Source organism: Bison bison, unplaced genomic scaffold, assembly GCF_000754665.1.
Source record: "Bison bison bison isolate TAMUID 2011002044 unplaced genomic scaffold, Bison_UMD1.0 scf7180017864307, whole genome shotgun sequence".
NCBI lineage: Eukaryota > Metazoa > Chordata > Mammalia > Artiodactyla > Bovidae > Bison > Bison bison.
Genome location: NW_011494879.1, coordinates 6,706,337 through 6,720,736, shown reverse-complemented (window position 1 = coordinate 6,720,736; position 14,400 = coordinate 6,706,337). Strand labels below are relative to the sequence as shown.

At 51.4% G+C, this 14,400-nt stretch overlaps 1 protein-coding gene across 1 annotated transcript; it reads right to left on the bottom strand.

The window, feature by feature from the left end:
- Positions 1–5,832: 5,832 nt before the first annotated feature.
- On the bottom strand, positions 5,833–12,876 carry LOC104997363 (chromosome unknown open reading frame, human C2orf50). The gene is made up of 3 exons (XM_010852067.1): positions 12,423–12,876; positions 10,539–10,578; positions 5,833–7,871 (listed from the first exon to the last, which is right to left on the bottom strand). Exons 1-3 carry the CDS (start codon positions 12,734–12,736, stop codon positions 7,680–7,682), a joined length of 546 nt encoding a protein of 181 aa, XP_010850369.1. The 5' UTR covers positions 12,737–12,876; the 3' UTR covers positions 5,833–7,679.
- Between the last annotated feature and the right edge of the window lie 1,524 nt (positions 12,877–14,400).

Genomic DNA, 14,400 nt, shown 5'->3' with positions numbered 1-14,400 from the left:
GACATTACTTTGCCAACAAAGGTCCGTCTAGTCAAGGCTATGGTTTTTCCAGTGGTCATGTATGGATGTGAGAGTTGGACTGTGAAGAAAGCTGAGCACCAAAGAATTGATGCTTTTGAACTGTGGTATTGGAGAAGACTCTTGAGAGTCCCTTGGACTGTAAGGAGATCCAACCAGTCCATTCTAAAGTAGATCAGTCCTAGGTGTTCTTTGGAAGGTCTGATGCTAAAGCTGAAACTGCAATACTTTGGCCACCTTCTGTGAAGAGTTGACTCATTGGAAAAGACTCTCATGCTGGGAGGAATTGGGGGCAGGAGGAGAAGGGGACGACAGAGGATGAGATGGTTGGATGGCATCACTGACTTGATGGACATGAGTTTGGGTGAACTCCGGGAGTTGATGATGGACAGGGAGGCCTGGTGTGCTGCGATTCATGGGGTCTCAAAGAGTCGGACACGACTGAGCAACTGACCTGATCTGATCTGATTAGTTTCAGGGGTATATCAAAGTGATTCATATACAAATATATTTTGATTCTTTTCCATTAAAAATTATAAATTACTGAGTATAGTTCCCTGTGTTATACAGTAATTCTTTACTGTTTATCTATTTCACATGCAATACTGTCTTTTTCTTAATCCCATACTCTTAATATATCCCTCCCTCCCATCCTTCCCCTCTGGGAACCATAGTTTTCTCCCCTATGTCTGTGAATCTGTTTTTGTTTTGTTAATAAGTTCATTTATACTCTTTTTAAGATTCCACACATTAGTAATATCATCAAATATGTGTCTTTGTCTGTCTGACTTGCTTCATGTAGTGTGATCGTCTCCAGGCTCATCCATGTTGCTGCAGGTGGCATCGTTTCATTCTTCCTTATGGCCGAGGAATATCCCATTATGTATATCTCTCTCACATCTCCTTTATCCACCCATCTGTCAATGGACATTTAGGTTGCTTCCCTGTCTTTGCTGCTGTAAACAATGCTGCCTTGAACATGTACATGTATCTTTTCAAATTAGAGTTTTCATCTTTTCCAGATGTATGCCCAGAAGTAGGATATATTTTAGTTTTTTAAGGAAAGTCCATAATGTTCTCCATAGTGGCTGTACATATTTACATTCCCACCAGCAATGTAAAAGGGTTCCATTTTCTCCACACCTTCTCTAGCATTTATTATTTGTGAAGTTTTTGATGATGGTCATTCTGATCGGTGTGAAATGACTGTAATTTTGATTTACATTTCTCCAATACTGTAATTAGCAATGTTGAGCACCTTTTCATGTCCTTTTTTGACCACCTGTGTGTCTTCTTTGAAGAAATGTCTATTTAGGCCTTTGGCCCATGTATTTTGATTGAGTGGTTTGGTTTTTTTTTGATGCTGAGTTGTATGAGCTATTTGCATGTTTTGGAAGTAGAGCCTTGTCAGTCGCATCATTTGCAAACATTTTCTCCCAATCAGTACGTTGTCTTTTTGTTTTGTTATGATTTCCTTCACTGTTCAAAAGCTTATAAAGTTTGATTAGGTCCCATTTGTTTATTTTGAAGTGAAGAGCTTTCCTGCAAGCATCAAAGGCTGATGATCCACAGCAGCAGTGACAGCGATAGATGTGTCTGGAATCTGCCGAGTGCCTGCTGTGTGCCCCGGTGCCTGACTTTCATTAAGTCGTTCCACTTATCCCTTGAAGCAAGGAGGCTGTTCCCATTTTGGGGTGGTCTTGGCTGGGAGTTCCTGCCCTGGCACATGGCCCAGGCTCCTTCTTTTCCCTCCCTCTATCTTTTGCCCCAGGACCAGCCGTAGGAGAGCTGCTCCAACCTGGGGCCTAGCCCATCCCTGCTGTTCTGTGAGTGCTGGCTGCCCCAGGGACGTCTCTGAAACCTGGGATGTGCGAGACAGGACTTGGGTGTTTTGTCAGCCTCCACTGTCCTCCTAGCCTGGCCTTTACAGGCTGTATGATCTTGGGCCAGCCCTTGGTTTTCCTTGGTCTCAATTTCTTCATTTTAAAATGGGGATCACCATACCCGAGGGCTTCCCAGTAGCTCAGTAGTAAAGAACCTACCTGCCAATGCAGGAGACGCAGGACACAAGTGTTCAATCCCTGGGTCGGGAAGATCCCTTGGAGAAGGAAACAGCAACCCACTCCAGTATTCTTGCCTGGAGAATCTCATAGACCGAGGAGCCTGGTGAGTTACAGTCCATGGTGTTGTGAAAGAATTGGACACAACTTAGCAACTGAAACAACATCAACAGTAACAACCATACCTGCCTCGTAAGGTTAATGAGAGGGACACAGTTGGCGCTCAAAATATGGTAGTTCCCTACCATGTGCAAACTAGCAAAATGTTTTGGGGATTCGTAGACACTGGCTTTGCTCCTGGAGCTGTGGAGGAGGGCGGCCCTGGGTGGAGTCAGGTGTGGATCCTGAAGGCCACACACGTCCCAGCTGGGACATCCCACGGGCATGATGGCTGATCTTAGGGGCTTCTCTGTGTCCTCAGGAGGGTGTGGGGGGTGTTCTTCCATGCACACCCACCGGGATATCTCTGCAGCCCATAGTAGTGTCCCCATCTGGAATAAGTCTGCTCTTTCCTGTCCGCACAGTTACCCAGCCTGTCACATGAACCTGACCCCACTCCCCGGGCCTCAGCTGAGCGGAGCCAGGCAGCTCCCTGACTGCAACTGGCTGGAAATACCTTCCAGGGAACATTGGCATCAAGCACTGAGTGACTCTGTTCTCAGTCCATCTCATCAGTAGGCGAACCATCAGCTCAGGGGCCATTCCTCTCATACGTGCATTTAGAAGGTCCCCAAGCCTGTAGAAAGCTTGCAAGAATAGTTCAGGGAACACTTACATGCTCTTAAGTTTATCAGTTGTTACCACTTTTATCCACCTTTGCTTTATCCATCACTCGCCTATAGACCACCCACATTTTTATTGTTGTTAAACCATTTACAAGTTAGTTACAGACATGATGCTTCATAACTTTGTCAACAAAGGTCCATCTAGTCAAATCTATGGTTTTTCCAATCGTCATGTATGGATGTGAGAGTTGGACTATAAAGAAAGCTGAGTGCCGAAGAATTGATGCTTTGAACTGTGGTGTTGGAGAAGACCCTTGAGAGTCCCTTGGACTGCAAGGAGATCCAACTAGTCCATCCTAAAGGAAATCAACCCTGAATATTCATTGGAAGGACTGATGCTGAAGCTTAAACTCCAATACTTTGGCCACCTGATGTGAAGAACTGACCCATTTGAAAAGACCCTGTTGCTGGGAAAGATTGAAGGCAGGACGAGAAGGGGATGACAGAGGATGAGATGGTTGGATAGCATCAATGACTCAATGGACATGAGTTTGAGTAAACTCGGAGAGTTGGTGATGGACAGGGAGGCCTGGTGTGTTGTAGTACATGGTGTCACAAAGAATGGGTCACAACTGAGTGACTGAATTGAACCCATGATGCTTTACCCCTAAATAACATATATCTTGTAAGAACAAGGATTTCATCTACATATCCAGGTATAATTATCACCTTGTGCAAATTTAAGCTGATATCTAATCTTTAGTCCATATTATCTGATATTTCGTCCATTATCTAATACTTAGTCTCAAGGCGTCCTTTAGAACTGCTTTTGTTTGACTCGGGATCTGGTCACCTTGATCTGGGCCATGTCCTCAGACTTCCTTTGTCTTTTATGACCTTGATGTCTTGAAGGGAGCCTGGTGTTTCTCCAGTTCCCCTCAGGTTATATGAGGCAGGTGGGAGTGCTCCCTGGGTGAGCCTCCACCCCCATGGGTCCCGTGATGTCAGCTCCATGTGGACCTGTGACCAAGAAACGGGCTGGTGTGTCCCCCCTGCACTGCTGTACCAACTCCGTAAAGGTCCCCTGGAAACTGGGAGATTCAGGACTCACAGAAGGCTCAGAGCTCAGAGGAGCCCTGAGCTGGGGACGTCCTAAGAATATGGCCCCCCCCTCCCCCGCCCAACTGAGCCCTGCAGAGGAGGACGCTGTGTTATGTAGGACTGGGCCAGGGTGAAAAAAGTCCTTGGCTTAATTTCCAACTTGGGAGAAGATGGCAATAATACTTACAAAGGAGATGGTTTGGGTAATGGGCCAGCACAGACTCTGTGCTCAATACACCTCACTTCTGTCGGTGACTGTGCTCCAGGGAAGTGGTGAGGTAAGGTGAGCCCGAGCCCCCGCCCCCTGCCCAGGGCAGACAGAGATGCTCCCCTAGGGTCCCGCCAGTCTTCAGGGGCTCAACCACCTGCATCTTATTTAACCTTGATTACTCTCATTTCCTGGGAGTTCTCAGAACGCCTCTTTCTTTGACATACTCTCTCTAATGGAAATAGCTTTTTTGTTTTTGTTTTCTGGGCATAAACGTAAAATGGAGCTCGCTTATAGTGAAAATGCAGATCGAGTCTTTAAGGAGCCACCAACAACTGTCTTTGACCAGCCCAGTCCCGGTTGGGTACACTTGGCTGTCCTGTGATGCTACCTTGATGTGACCTTGACCCTGACTGTACTGACCTCTGACTTTTGTCCAGGCGCTTTACCTCACATTGGACAGGGAACCCGGTTTTGTCTCAGATTCTGAAAAAGATGGCTGCAGCCTCCAAGTGCAGAGGGCTGTGTCCTGTTGTGGGTGACCTTGTCTCATTCCAGAATCAGGCCTGGTTTGTTCCATTACACTCTGCAGGGGTCAAGGGTTGGCAGTGAAGTGGGTGTCCTGAGTAACCCCTGATAACACCGAAGACCTATTCTTGGTGGTGATGGAGGATCCTGCAGGTTGGGAAACAGTCCCCCTTTTCCAAGGACCCAAAGACTGTCCTTGAGCAGAAGAGGTCTAAATTTTGCTAAATACTGGGGACTCAAGTTTTGGAGGATTACGGAGGTCCAGACTTGTACAGTGAATGAGTGTAGTCTCAGGCCAATAGTCAGTCTCTGGAAGTAGGCAGCTGTGTGCTGTTGGGCAAGTGACTTAACCTCTCTGTGCTTCAGTTTTCTCCACCTTAGGGCATAATGATACTGAAGTTTGCTGAGAGGAGTAAAGGACTCCAAACACGTAAATGACAGTGACATTTAAGGTTAGCTGTGAAACTGAAAAAAGCCCATGAAAGTGTCAGAAAAAGTGGCCATTCTCTCCCCTGGTCCATTTTCCTCTCTCTTCAGGAGGCGGTGCCTGGGCTCCTGCAAAAGACACAGCAGAAAGCCCAGAGAGCTGGGCTTTGTCTCCAGAGTTTCGGGATTTTAGCCTCTCGTGAATATAACCTCCCTGCCTGCTAACTTTTGGGGGTTGTTATGAGAAGCAAAGTCTGCCCTGGTGGCTCCTGCAGTGCAGAAGACCTGGGTTCCATCCCTGGGTCGGGAAGATCCTCTGGAGGAGGGCATGGCAACCCACTCCAGTATTCTTGCCTGGAGAATCCTGTGGCCAGAGGAGCCTGGTGGTCTATAGTCCATAGGGTTGCACAGAGTCAGGACTGAAGCAACTTAGCACACACACAAGAGGAAGAAACAAAGGAATAAATTTAAATGCTTCCCACTGGAAATGTGGATGATGGCTATTTCTGTTTGTTTACTTCTGCTCCACACACACACACACACACACACACACACACGCGTCCCTCACAAGCTCCTCCCACCTATGCACCCCCTCTCGCCTCCTCCAAGGCCTCTCCCCTCCTCAGCTGTGGAGACAAGACCACCAGCTGTTTTGCTCCCGGTCCCTGGGCCGCGGCTTTGTCTCAAGGCTACATCTGCACTGCGAGGGAAAATCCAGCCCAAGCTACATGACCGAGAGGAAGAGCAGGACTAACCCACTGGCTTGTTTGCTTAAAATATACCTTTATTATTTTATATTTTTGGCTGCATTATGTGGCATGTGGGATCTTAGTTCCCCAAACAGGGATCAAACTCATGTCCCAGGGGATGGAAGCTTAGCGTCTTAACCACTGGGCCACCAGGGAAGTCCCTAAACCATTGTTTTTTAACCAAAAAGAGGAAAGAAGCCCTAACTGCAATTTTTGCCTGGACATGAGTGGCCCAGACCGTCCTTCATAAAGTGGACACGGGCCACTGACACTGCTCTTGGGAGGCACAGGAGATCAGCACTCAGGGAGTGGCCCTTCCTTCCAGACCCTGGGCCAGCCCTGGCCACGTGAGCATCGCCTGGACCCCAGGCAATCCTGCCCCCCTTTCCGGCCCGAGCCCAGGCCAGGTGCCTCCCTGTCTGCCCCGCAGCACAGAGGATGGATCCTGGTCACGGGCTCCCTGGGGTGGCCGGCACCGTTTCAACTGGGATCCACTGTAGGCAGGCTCCCCTCACTCCAGCTTCACCCTGGCCGCCCTGCCCATGACATGGGTAACGAAAGAGATGGAGACGACGACTGGAGAGCCGACCCTCGCTGCAGCTTCTGTCTGAGGACCCATGTCTTCCCTGGTGACAGTATTAGGACGGTGCTCGCCCTCCCTATAGAGGGGCATCTGCGGCAAATACACCCTCCCGCTGTGTTGCAGGCACTGCTGTAAACAATCACACAGGGTAATTCATTGAACCCTCCCAACAATCTGACAAAATCAACCATTTTATCCCTATATGTGGTAGCAGAAAACTGGCTCCCCAAAGATGTCCATGTCCTACACCCTGGGACCCTGCATGAAAAAGGGATTTTGTAGGTGTGATTAAATTAAGGACTGTGAGCTGGAGAGATTATCCCAGTCGTCCAGGGTGGGTAAGTGTAGTCACAGGGTCCTTAAAAGATAGGGGAGGGAGGTAGAGAGAGAGAGAGATTTGAAGATACCAGGAGATAAAACCAGTCAATCCTAAAGGAACTCAACCCTGGATATTCACTGGAAGGACCGATGCTGAAGCTGAAGCTCCAAAACTTTGGCCACGTTGGTTCGAAGAGCCAACTCATTGGAAAAGATCCTGATGCTGGGAAAGATTGAGGGCAGGAAGAGAAGGGGGTGACAGAGGATGAATGAGATGGTTGGCTGGCATCACTGACTCAAAGGACATGACTTTGAGCAAACTCCGGAAGGTGGTGAAGGACAGGGAAGCCTGGTGTGTCGCAATCTATGGGGTCACAAACAGTTGGACATGACGAGCAACCAAAAAACAACAACATTTCTGCCCTTGAGGGTGAAGGAGCCAAGGGCCAAGGAGTTTGAACAGCTTCCGGAAGCTGGAAGAGGTCAGGCATCAGATTCCTCCAGCCTCCAGAAAGGAATGTGGCCCTACCAACGCCTTCAGTTTAGTTAGTCCAGCAAGAGCTGCTTTGGATTTCTATCTTCAGGATTGCAAGATAACATGCATGTGTGGTTTTGAGACCCTCAGTTTGTGGTCACCTGTTACAGCAGCAATGGAAACACCACATCACAGGTGGGGAAATGGCCTGAAGGCTCCAGTGACCTGCCCAAGGCTGCAGGTGTGGTCAGCGCTCCTGACCATGTGCATGGCCCCCTCTCGTGGGCCGTGACACCTAGGAAAGCCCCACCATCGCCGGTTACATGGCCTTGGGCAAGCCATCGAATCCTGTCCTTCTCAGGTGTGACGATGAGCCAGAAGCCCTCTTGACCTCGTGTGGGGCTCAGAGATACTAACCCCCAGCTTGTGTGGGATGCTGTCTGAGGCTCTGGCGATGGCTCCCAAGCAGTGTCCGCCCGGCCCTCCTCTTAGATGGGCTGCAGCTCCTCTTCCAGCTTCTTCTTCCGGGCTCCTTCCACGAAGAAGAAGTCAAGGCCGATGAGGGTTTTCCCCAGAGGCGTGTCCACCCGGCTGCCCACGGCCCGGTTCGTGGAATTGGGGACAGTGTCAGAGAAGCGAGGCACATGGTCTGGCAGCTTCACGGGCTCCTTCTTGTTGCCCTGAGGACAGGGGGACAGTGAGGGTCGTCTGCTGGGGGAAAGACAACTGGAGAGGACTGAGCAAGGAGGAGAAGGGGGAGGGGCAGGTGACCTCTGCAGGAAGCATCCTCTGGGGGCCTGACCCCAGACCCTGCTCTGGATCAAAACTCAACTCTCCAGCCCAGACAGACGCCCTCTTCATCCTTCTCACCCCTAGGGCTGCCTACCCAGCGGCTTCCCTTCCCAGACCTCTTCACTGGGTTGCTTGACCTGCAATGGCTGAGGGAGGTACCACATTTAACTCTTTCTCCATTGTCCTGGCTGAAGAAGCTGCCCTATTCGTGGTGGGAGTACCATGGGTTGGTTTTATTTCTTTGGTCAATTTTTACTTTAAGTCTAACACACACATTACATTTATATTTAAAGTCACTCAGTCGTGTCTCTTTGCAATCCCATGGACTATACAGTCCATGGACTTCTCCAGGCTAGAATACTGGAGGGGGTAAGCCTTTCCCTTCTCCAGGGGATCTTTCCAACCCAGGGATCGAACCCAGGTCTCCTGCATTGCAAGCGGATTCTTTACTACCTGAGCCACAAGGGAAGCCCAAGAATACCAGAGTGGGTAGCCTATCCCTTCCCTAGTGGATCTTCCCGACCAAGGAATTGAACCGGGGTCTCCTGCATTGCCAGTGGATTCTTTACCAACTGAGCTACCAGGGAAGCCAAAAATCTGACGCTTCCTGCCGCTTAAGAGAGAGAGAAAAAATGTCTGACTTTGCAGCCTGTTTCCTCCATTTGGAGACCCCTAGCCCTCCTGCCTGTTACCTTCTCATTCCCCCCTTTTCTTTTAGGAGAATTATGTTGCCTCACCAATTTAGGGACGACACCCCTTATCAGCTTGGAAGCAGTTACGGAATGAAAACGAAGCCCCTTTCCCTGGGCAACACACACACAAGTACCCAAGTCCCAGCTCAACCCAGCCCCCCAACTCCCCCTGCCCCCCAACAGGAAACAGAACCCCATCTGCCTCAGACGCCTACATTTAACCCTCAGTCACTGTCTCCACCTCCAAGGGGACCTGGTCTCGACCTCTTAACACCAGGAGCTGGCTTGCCTGGTTCTGAACTTTACCGTAAAGGGATCCTGTCTCTGCCCTCCGGCCCCTTTCTCTCACTACGTGATGAGAGATTCCCCCGTGTTCCTGTGTGTGGCTGCGGCTCCTTCGTTCTCCATGTTACACGGTATTCCGCAGTGTGGTTGTATGAATACTCCACAGGTCACTTATCTATTCTGCTATGGGGGCATTTGGGCTTGTTTCCAGTTTGAGGGGTCTTAGGAGGGGTGCTGCCCTGAACATGCTACCTGGTGCCTTCTGTAAACTGATGGATGCGTTGAGTAAACGTCTGGATTATGACTAATCTGATAAGCCTTCCCTGTCCTTGTTTATGGTTAACTTTGTGTCAAATCAAAGTGACAGGACCAGTTTTTAAGAAACAGGATCCCAGCTCTCACCTGGGAAAGTCTGTGTGGAGGTGGCCCCACGGTGTGGGGTTTCTGGGCAGGGCACAGGTCTCAGGGGTCAGGTTGCTGATACACAGCCCTGGGCAGGAAGAGACTCTGCAGCCTGGGAGCCCGAATCAGGGGCTCCAGGTTGGAATTCAGATCCTGAGCTAAATCTTCCATCTAAGGACCAAAAGCAGCCCCACAAGTCTAGTCTTACAGTTGTCAAACCATCCCTAAAACCCACAGGGGCCGCTGTGTCAGTGTGGCCACCACCTTGATTGGCTGGTTACACTGTTCAGTTTCCAGTTTGGTTCTCTGACCATGCTTCTATCAACCAGATCATTCTTCATTTGCTCATTGCTCTAACATGAACTGAGCACGAAATAGTTATTGGGTGCTGGGGGGTAAAGAATAGCTGGGGGTGTGTGTTCAGCAATGAAGCCATCTTTGTCCTTTCTCTGAGGGAGCCCATGGCCAGGTAAGATTGCTCATTGCACGATGTACCCAAGGAATGGGTGAGATGTGCTGGGGAGTGAAGAATATGGTGATCTGGCCATGCTTGCCAGGAAGGGGCCTCTTAGGTGGGGCCTTGAAGGATGAATAGGAGGCCATTAGTCTAATGAAGTGGGAAGGGCATAAAAGAGTGTGGAGTGAGCAAGGAAGGGGAGGAGGCAGGGCTGGATCATGGCAAGTGTAAACCAAAACCGTCTTGGAAAATGCAGATTTATGGAAGGATTTTAAACCAGGGAGAGAGAGAGAGTTTTGCAGTTTAGAAAAGTCACTCTGGTAGCCACATGGAGGATGGATTCGAGCTGGTGATATTAGATGCAGGGAATTTGTTTACAAATGTGTTCACTCAGACTCATCCTCTCTGTGGGGCCAACCTCACCTCACTCTATCTTGCTGACACCGTCGGACCGAGAGAAGCATGTCAGCAGCTGGTACCGACCAGTTCCAGTGAGTTCATCTCACTGCAGTCAAGGAACACTGGGGAAAATCCATTTCTAAATGCTCTAAGAAGTATTTTCTTTCCCATCAAATCCAGGGTTTCTGGAAACAAGGTTGCATTTTATTCATCTCTGTACATTCCAGCATCTAGCACCCAGCAGGTCCTCAGTAAACATGAGGTGCATGAATAAACACTCCAAGTGCAAGCATTTCAGATGGGAGCATGGTTTGTCTTACCATGGGGTCATAGTCTTTCAGGAAACTCCAGTTCTGAGCCCTGGAAAGGAAAACACGATGACAGTGTGATCCTCCGACGTTTTCACCATCATTTTAACAGGGTCACTCAGATGGTAAAGAATCTGCCTGCAACACAGGAGGCCTGGGTTCAATCCCTGGGTCAGGAAGATCCCCTGGAGGAGGAAATGGCAACCCACTCCAGGATTCTTGCCTGGAGAATCCCACGGACGGAGGGGCCTGACGGGCTACAGTCCATGGGGTCTCAGAGTCGGACATGACTACATGACTAACACTTTCACTCCATTTCAAGGGAATAAGTTGCTGCCACAAATGCGTATATTACATCATGGAGGAACTACAATCATTAAGTGGAACAAACTCCAAGGATCAACATTTCAACAGAGAGGAAAGTCTGATTGCAGAGGGTGTGGCAGGTGGATCAGGAAACCGGAAGCCATCTCATCCCCTGCCTCCGCCAGGGTGGGGTCGGGTGTGCGGGGGACAGGTGGGGTGGGGGTTGGTCTGCTGGGCTTTTGTGAAGAAAAGCCAGCTTTCATTTCCACAAAGCTTGGTAACCTTCCAGGGCATCCGGCAGAGGAAGGTGGGTGGTGGTGTGGGGAAGTGATACTGAGAAGAACGGCGTTATCTGTGCTGGCAGTTTCATTTTTAATCTATTTTTAAAAAGTCAAATAATTCTCCAAGACTTAAAAGAAAAAAAGGTTTCTCTGCCCCAATCCACATAGACCACAAACACCATGACCTAGAGTCACAGCACCAGGGGCACCCTGTCTTTGCAAATGTCCCCTGTACCCTAACACACACACTCCATCTCTCCGACTCCAATCCATCCGTGAGCAATTCTAATTCTACCACCAAAATCTCGCTTGAATTCTCCCACCGGTCCCCAGCTCAGGCCACCATGGACTCGCCCGGCTGTCGCCAGTTTCTTAAATGTCACTTGGCCCTGTCCCCGCTGCCCCTCCCCCACCACTTCGATGTGTTCCAGACACAGCAGCCAGACTGGTCACTTAGACTGTAAACTAGCTCCAGTCAGCTTCTTGCTTAAGACCCTCCAGGGTGTCCCATGACATTCGAAAAAAAGTTATTGGGACTTGGGTTACTGCCCTGCTGCCTCCTCCTACTCCCCACCCTGAGGCTGTTGTCCCCTTCCTGACCACCCCAGCCACACGCATGGTCTTTATGTTGTTGCTTTTTTTAATACACCAAACTCTTCCATGGCCCTTCTCATACTCGGGTCCCAGCCTGAGTGCCACCTCCCCAGCCAGGCCTCCATGAGCCCCTAGAAAAGCAAGACGCCATTCTGCTCCATTGGTTCCCTCCTGACACCAGCTGCATGTTGCTCTTGCCTGTGTCTCTGTTGCTTTTTGGCTGCCTTGTCCTGAGAGTGAGGACTCCATGGGGACGGGCCTGGGCCTGTCTTGTCCCCTGTGGTGGCCTGGCATGGCGGTGGCTCTTCTGGGACTTCTGGACTGAATGATGCCTGAAGGGACGCCCTTTGCCGGGTCAGAGGGCCGGCGCCCCTCCCCAGGCTGCTGCCACGGCTTCCTGACCTCCCCAGCTCCCACCCTCGCAGTTCATCCTTTGAGCTCCAGCTGGAAGGATTATTGCAAAGGGATGCCAGGCTTCCAGGATGGACACAGTGGGGTCTCACCTTCTGCCTACCTGGCCCTACTCTGTGGGCCCATGCTGGGCTCCCTCACCTCCCCCGGTCCAGGCTCTCGTTCCTTGGCCCAAGCACTTTTCTATCAGTGCCCTTACCCTGGCTTACTCCCTCCCACCCCCAGGTCTCCCTTTCTCCAGAAGCTTCCTAGACCCTGAGCTAGGCTGGGGGGCCCTGGGGAGGGGACAGGGCAGGACACTCACCAGCGCTGCTGGCTCCTCCTCTCGGCCTCCAGCAGCTCCCTCCACAGCTGGTCCCGCTGCACACCATCAGCCCCCAGGGCTGACCGTTTGGCCTTCGGGGCCTGGGGGCCACCCGTGGGACCCCTGCCCACCACAGGGCCTCCTGGGGCAGTGGACGGGACTGAGGCTGGAGGCCTGGTTGAAGGCAGTGGGTACTCAGCTGATGTAGTTCTCTGGAGCCCAGGAATGGGGCGGCTTCCCATGGGTGCAAGTGTGTAAGAGTGTGTGTGTGAGAGAGAGAGACTCCTGCCTGAGCTCAGAGAGCTTTCCCGCATTCACACCAGGAGAGCTGTGCAGGGGTTCTGCTCTATGGGCCCCTGGATCCTGAGCTCAGAGTGGCCAATGGGGACCAGGCCCTCCAGGCTGCAGAGAGCGTCGGAGCCCAGTCGTGTCTGAGCTTCTGTCTGTGTTGACTGTTGCCCTGGGAACGGGCAGCTTCCTAGTGTGCTAAGGAGGGGGAGGGCCCTGTGTGTGTGTGTGTGTGTGTGTGAGACATCTGACCCCAGGCTTGGGTGGAGAGACTTCCTGGTCTGAGTCAAGCCAGCTTAGCTGCCCTCAGTCCTGCCCCCCTGCCCCGCTGGCTGGAGATTTCAGTAGAGCCTGGGGGAGAGGGGCAGTAAGAAGAGAGGTGAGTGGAAATCTGCCCCAGGTGGGTGCCATGGGGCTCACAGGAGAAGGTGGATGGGCAGTGCTTTGTGAATGAGAGTGTGGCGCTTTGCATACATGCCAGGCAAGGGAAGATCCGTGATGCTGCACAATTAACACCTGCTCTTCTGCAGAGAACTGGAGGGTTTGCAAAGTGCTGCCCTTGATCTTGCTTGATTCCCCCAGTCATGCAAAGCAGGCATCTCCAAGCCCACTCTACAGGTGAGGAAATGGAGGTCCTTGCCAGCACGATAAATGGCTGCCCAGGGCCACTCAGGTACCAGTTGTAGCCGGGCCTTGAGTTCAGATCCTTGGAAGGAAACAGTGAGAGCCCCCAGGGTGGGCTTCTGAACCTTTGGCCCTGTTTCTGCTCTGACCCACTCAGCCCAGTTCCCTTGTGGCCCCAGGCCCCTCCTGCTCTGCTCAGCTGGCATCCTCAGATATCTTCCCCTTTGGTTTGTGTCCCCGGCCCATTGCACTTTCTGGGCTCTGGACTCCTTCTTACCCCTGTGTGTGTTGGCAAAGTCATGGGTCTGTGGGATGACCCACTGGGCATGGTGCTCCTGCCTCTGCAAGGCTGGGAAGCAGACACACTGGTGGATGGCTACACACATACACGAACACACACGCACACACACGCAAAGTCCTGCTGTGTGGATGGTGCACAAGGCACCCCAGGGTGTTGGCACAGGTGTAGCCAACACACCAGCTGTTTGCCCACCCTGGGGGCATCTTTTGGATTCTGTTTTCATGAAGGAGGCCCCAAGGACTTGGGTCTTATGGGTGCAAAGCATTTCCAGATCGAAAAATTGGGGCAAATGCAAAAGCTTGCCAGGTGGCTCAGTGGGTAAAGAACCTGCCTGCCAGTGCAGGAGTTGAAGAGACTCAGGTTCTATCCTTGGCTTGGGAAGACCCCTGGAGGAGGAAATGGCAACCCACTCCAGTATTCTTGCCTGGAGAATCCCATGAATGGAGGAGCCCGGTGGGCTACGGTCCCTGGGGTTGCAAAGACTTGGACACACGACTGAGCTACTGACTGACTGAGTGCAAAAGCTTGGACACAGGAGAGAACAGCGGCATTTGAGCTCTGTCACTGGGGCTGCAGGGAGGGGCCCAAGCCACGGGCTGTCTGGAGCTGTGTGGGGAGCTTGTGCACAAGGGAGCGTTCCTGCCCTTGAGCCACAGGGCAGAGAAGACCAGGGAGGGGCGCGCAGGTGAGGGGATGTGGCTGTGGTCCAGGTGAGAGTAGGTGGTGAAGCCCCCGCTGGCCTTGGCTGAGGGCTGGAGGGAGGTG

Coding starts and splice junctions, on each gene's coding strand:
- LOC104997363 (XM_010852067.1), bottom strand. CDS start 12,736: ATGCGGGAAAGCTCTCTGAGCTCAGGCAGGAGTCTCTCTCTCTCACAC. Junction 10,579..12,422: donor AGGAGGAGCCAGCAGCGCTG/GTGAGTGTCCTG, acceptor TTTCCTTTCCAG/GGCTCAGAACTGGAGTTTCC. Junction 7,872..10,538: donor TGAAAGACTATGACCCCATG/GTAAGACAAACC, acceptor CCCTGTCCTCAG/GGCAACAAGAAGGAGCCCGT.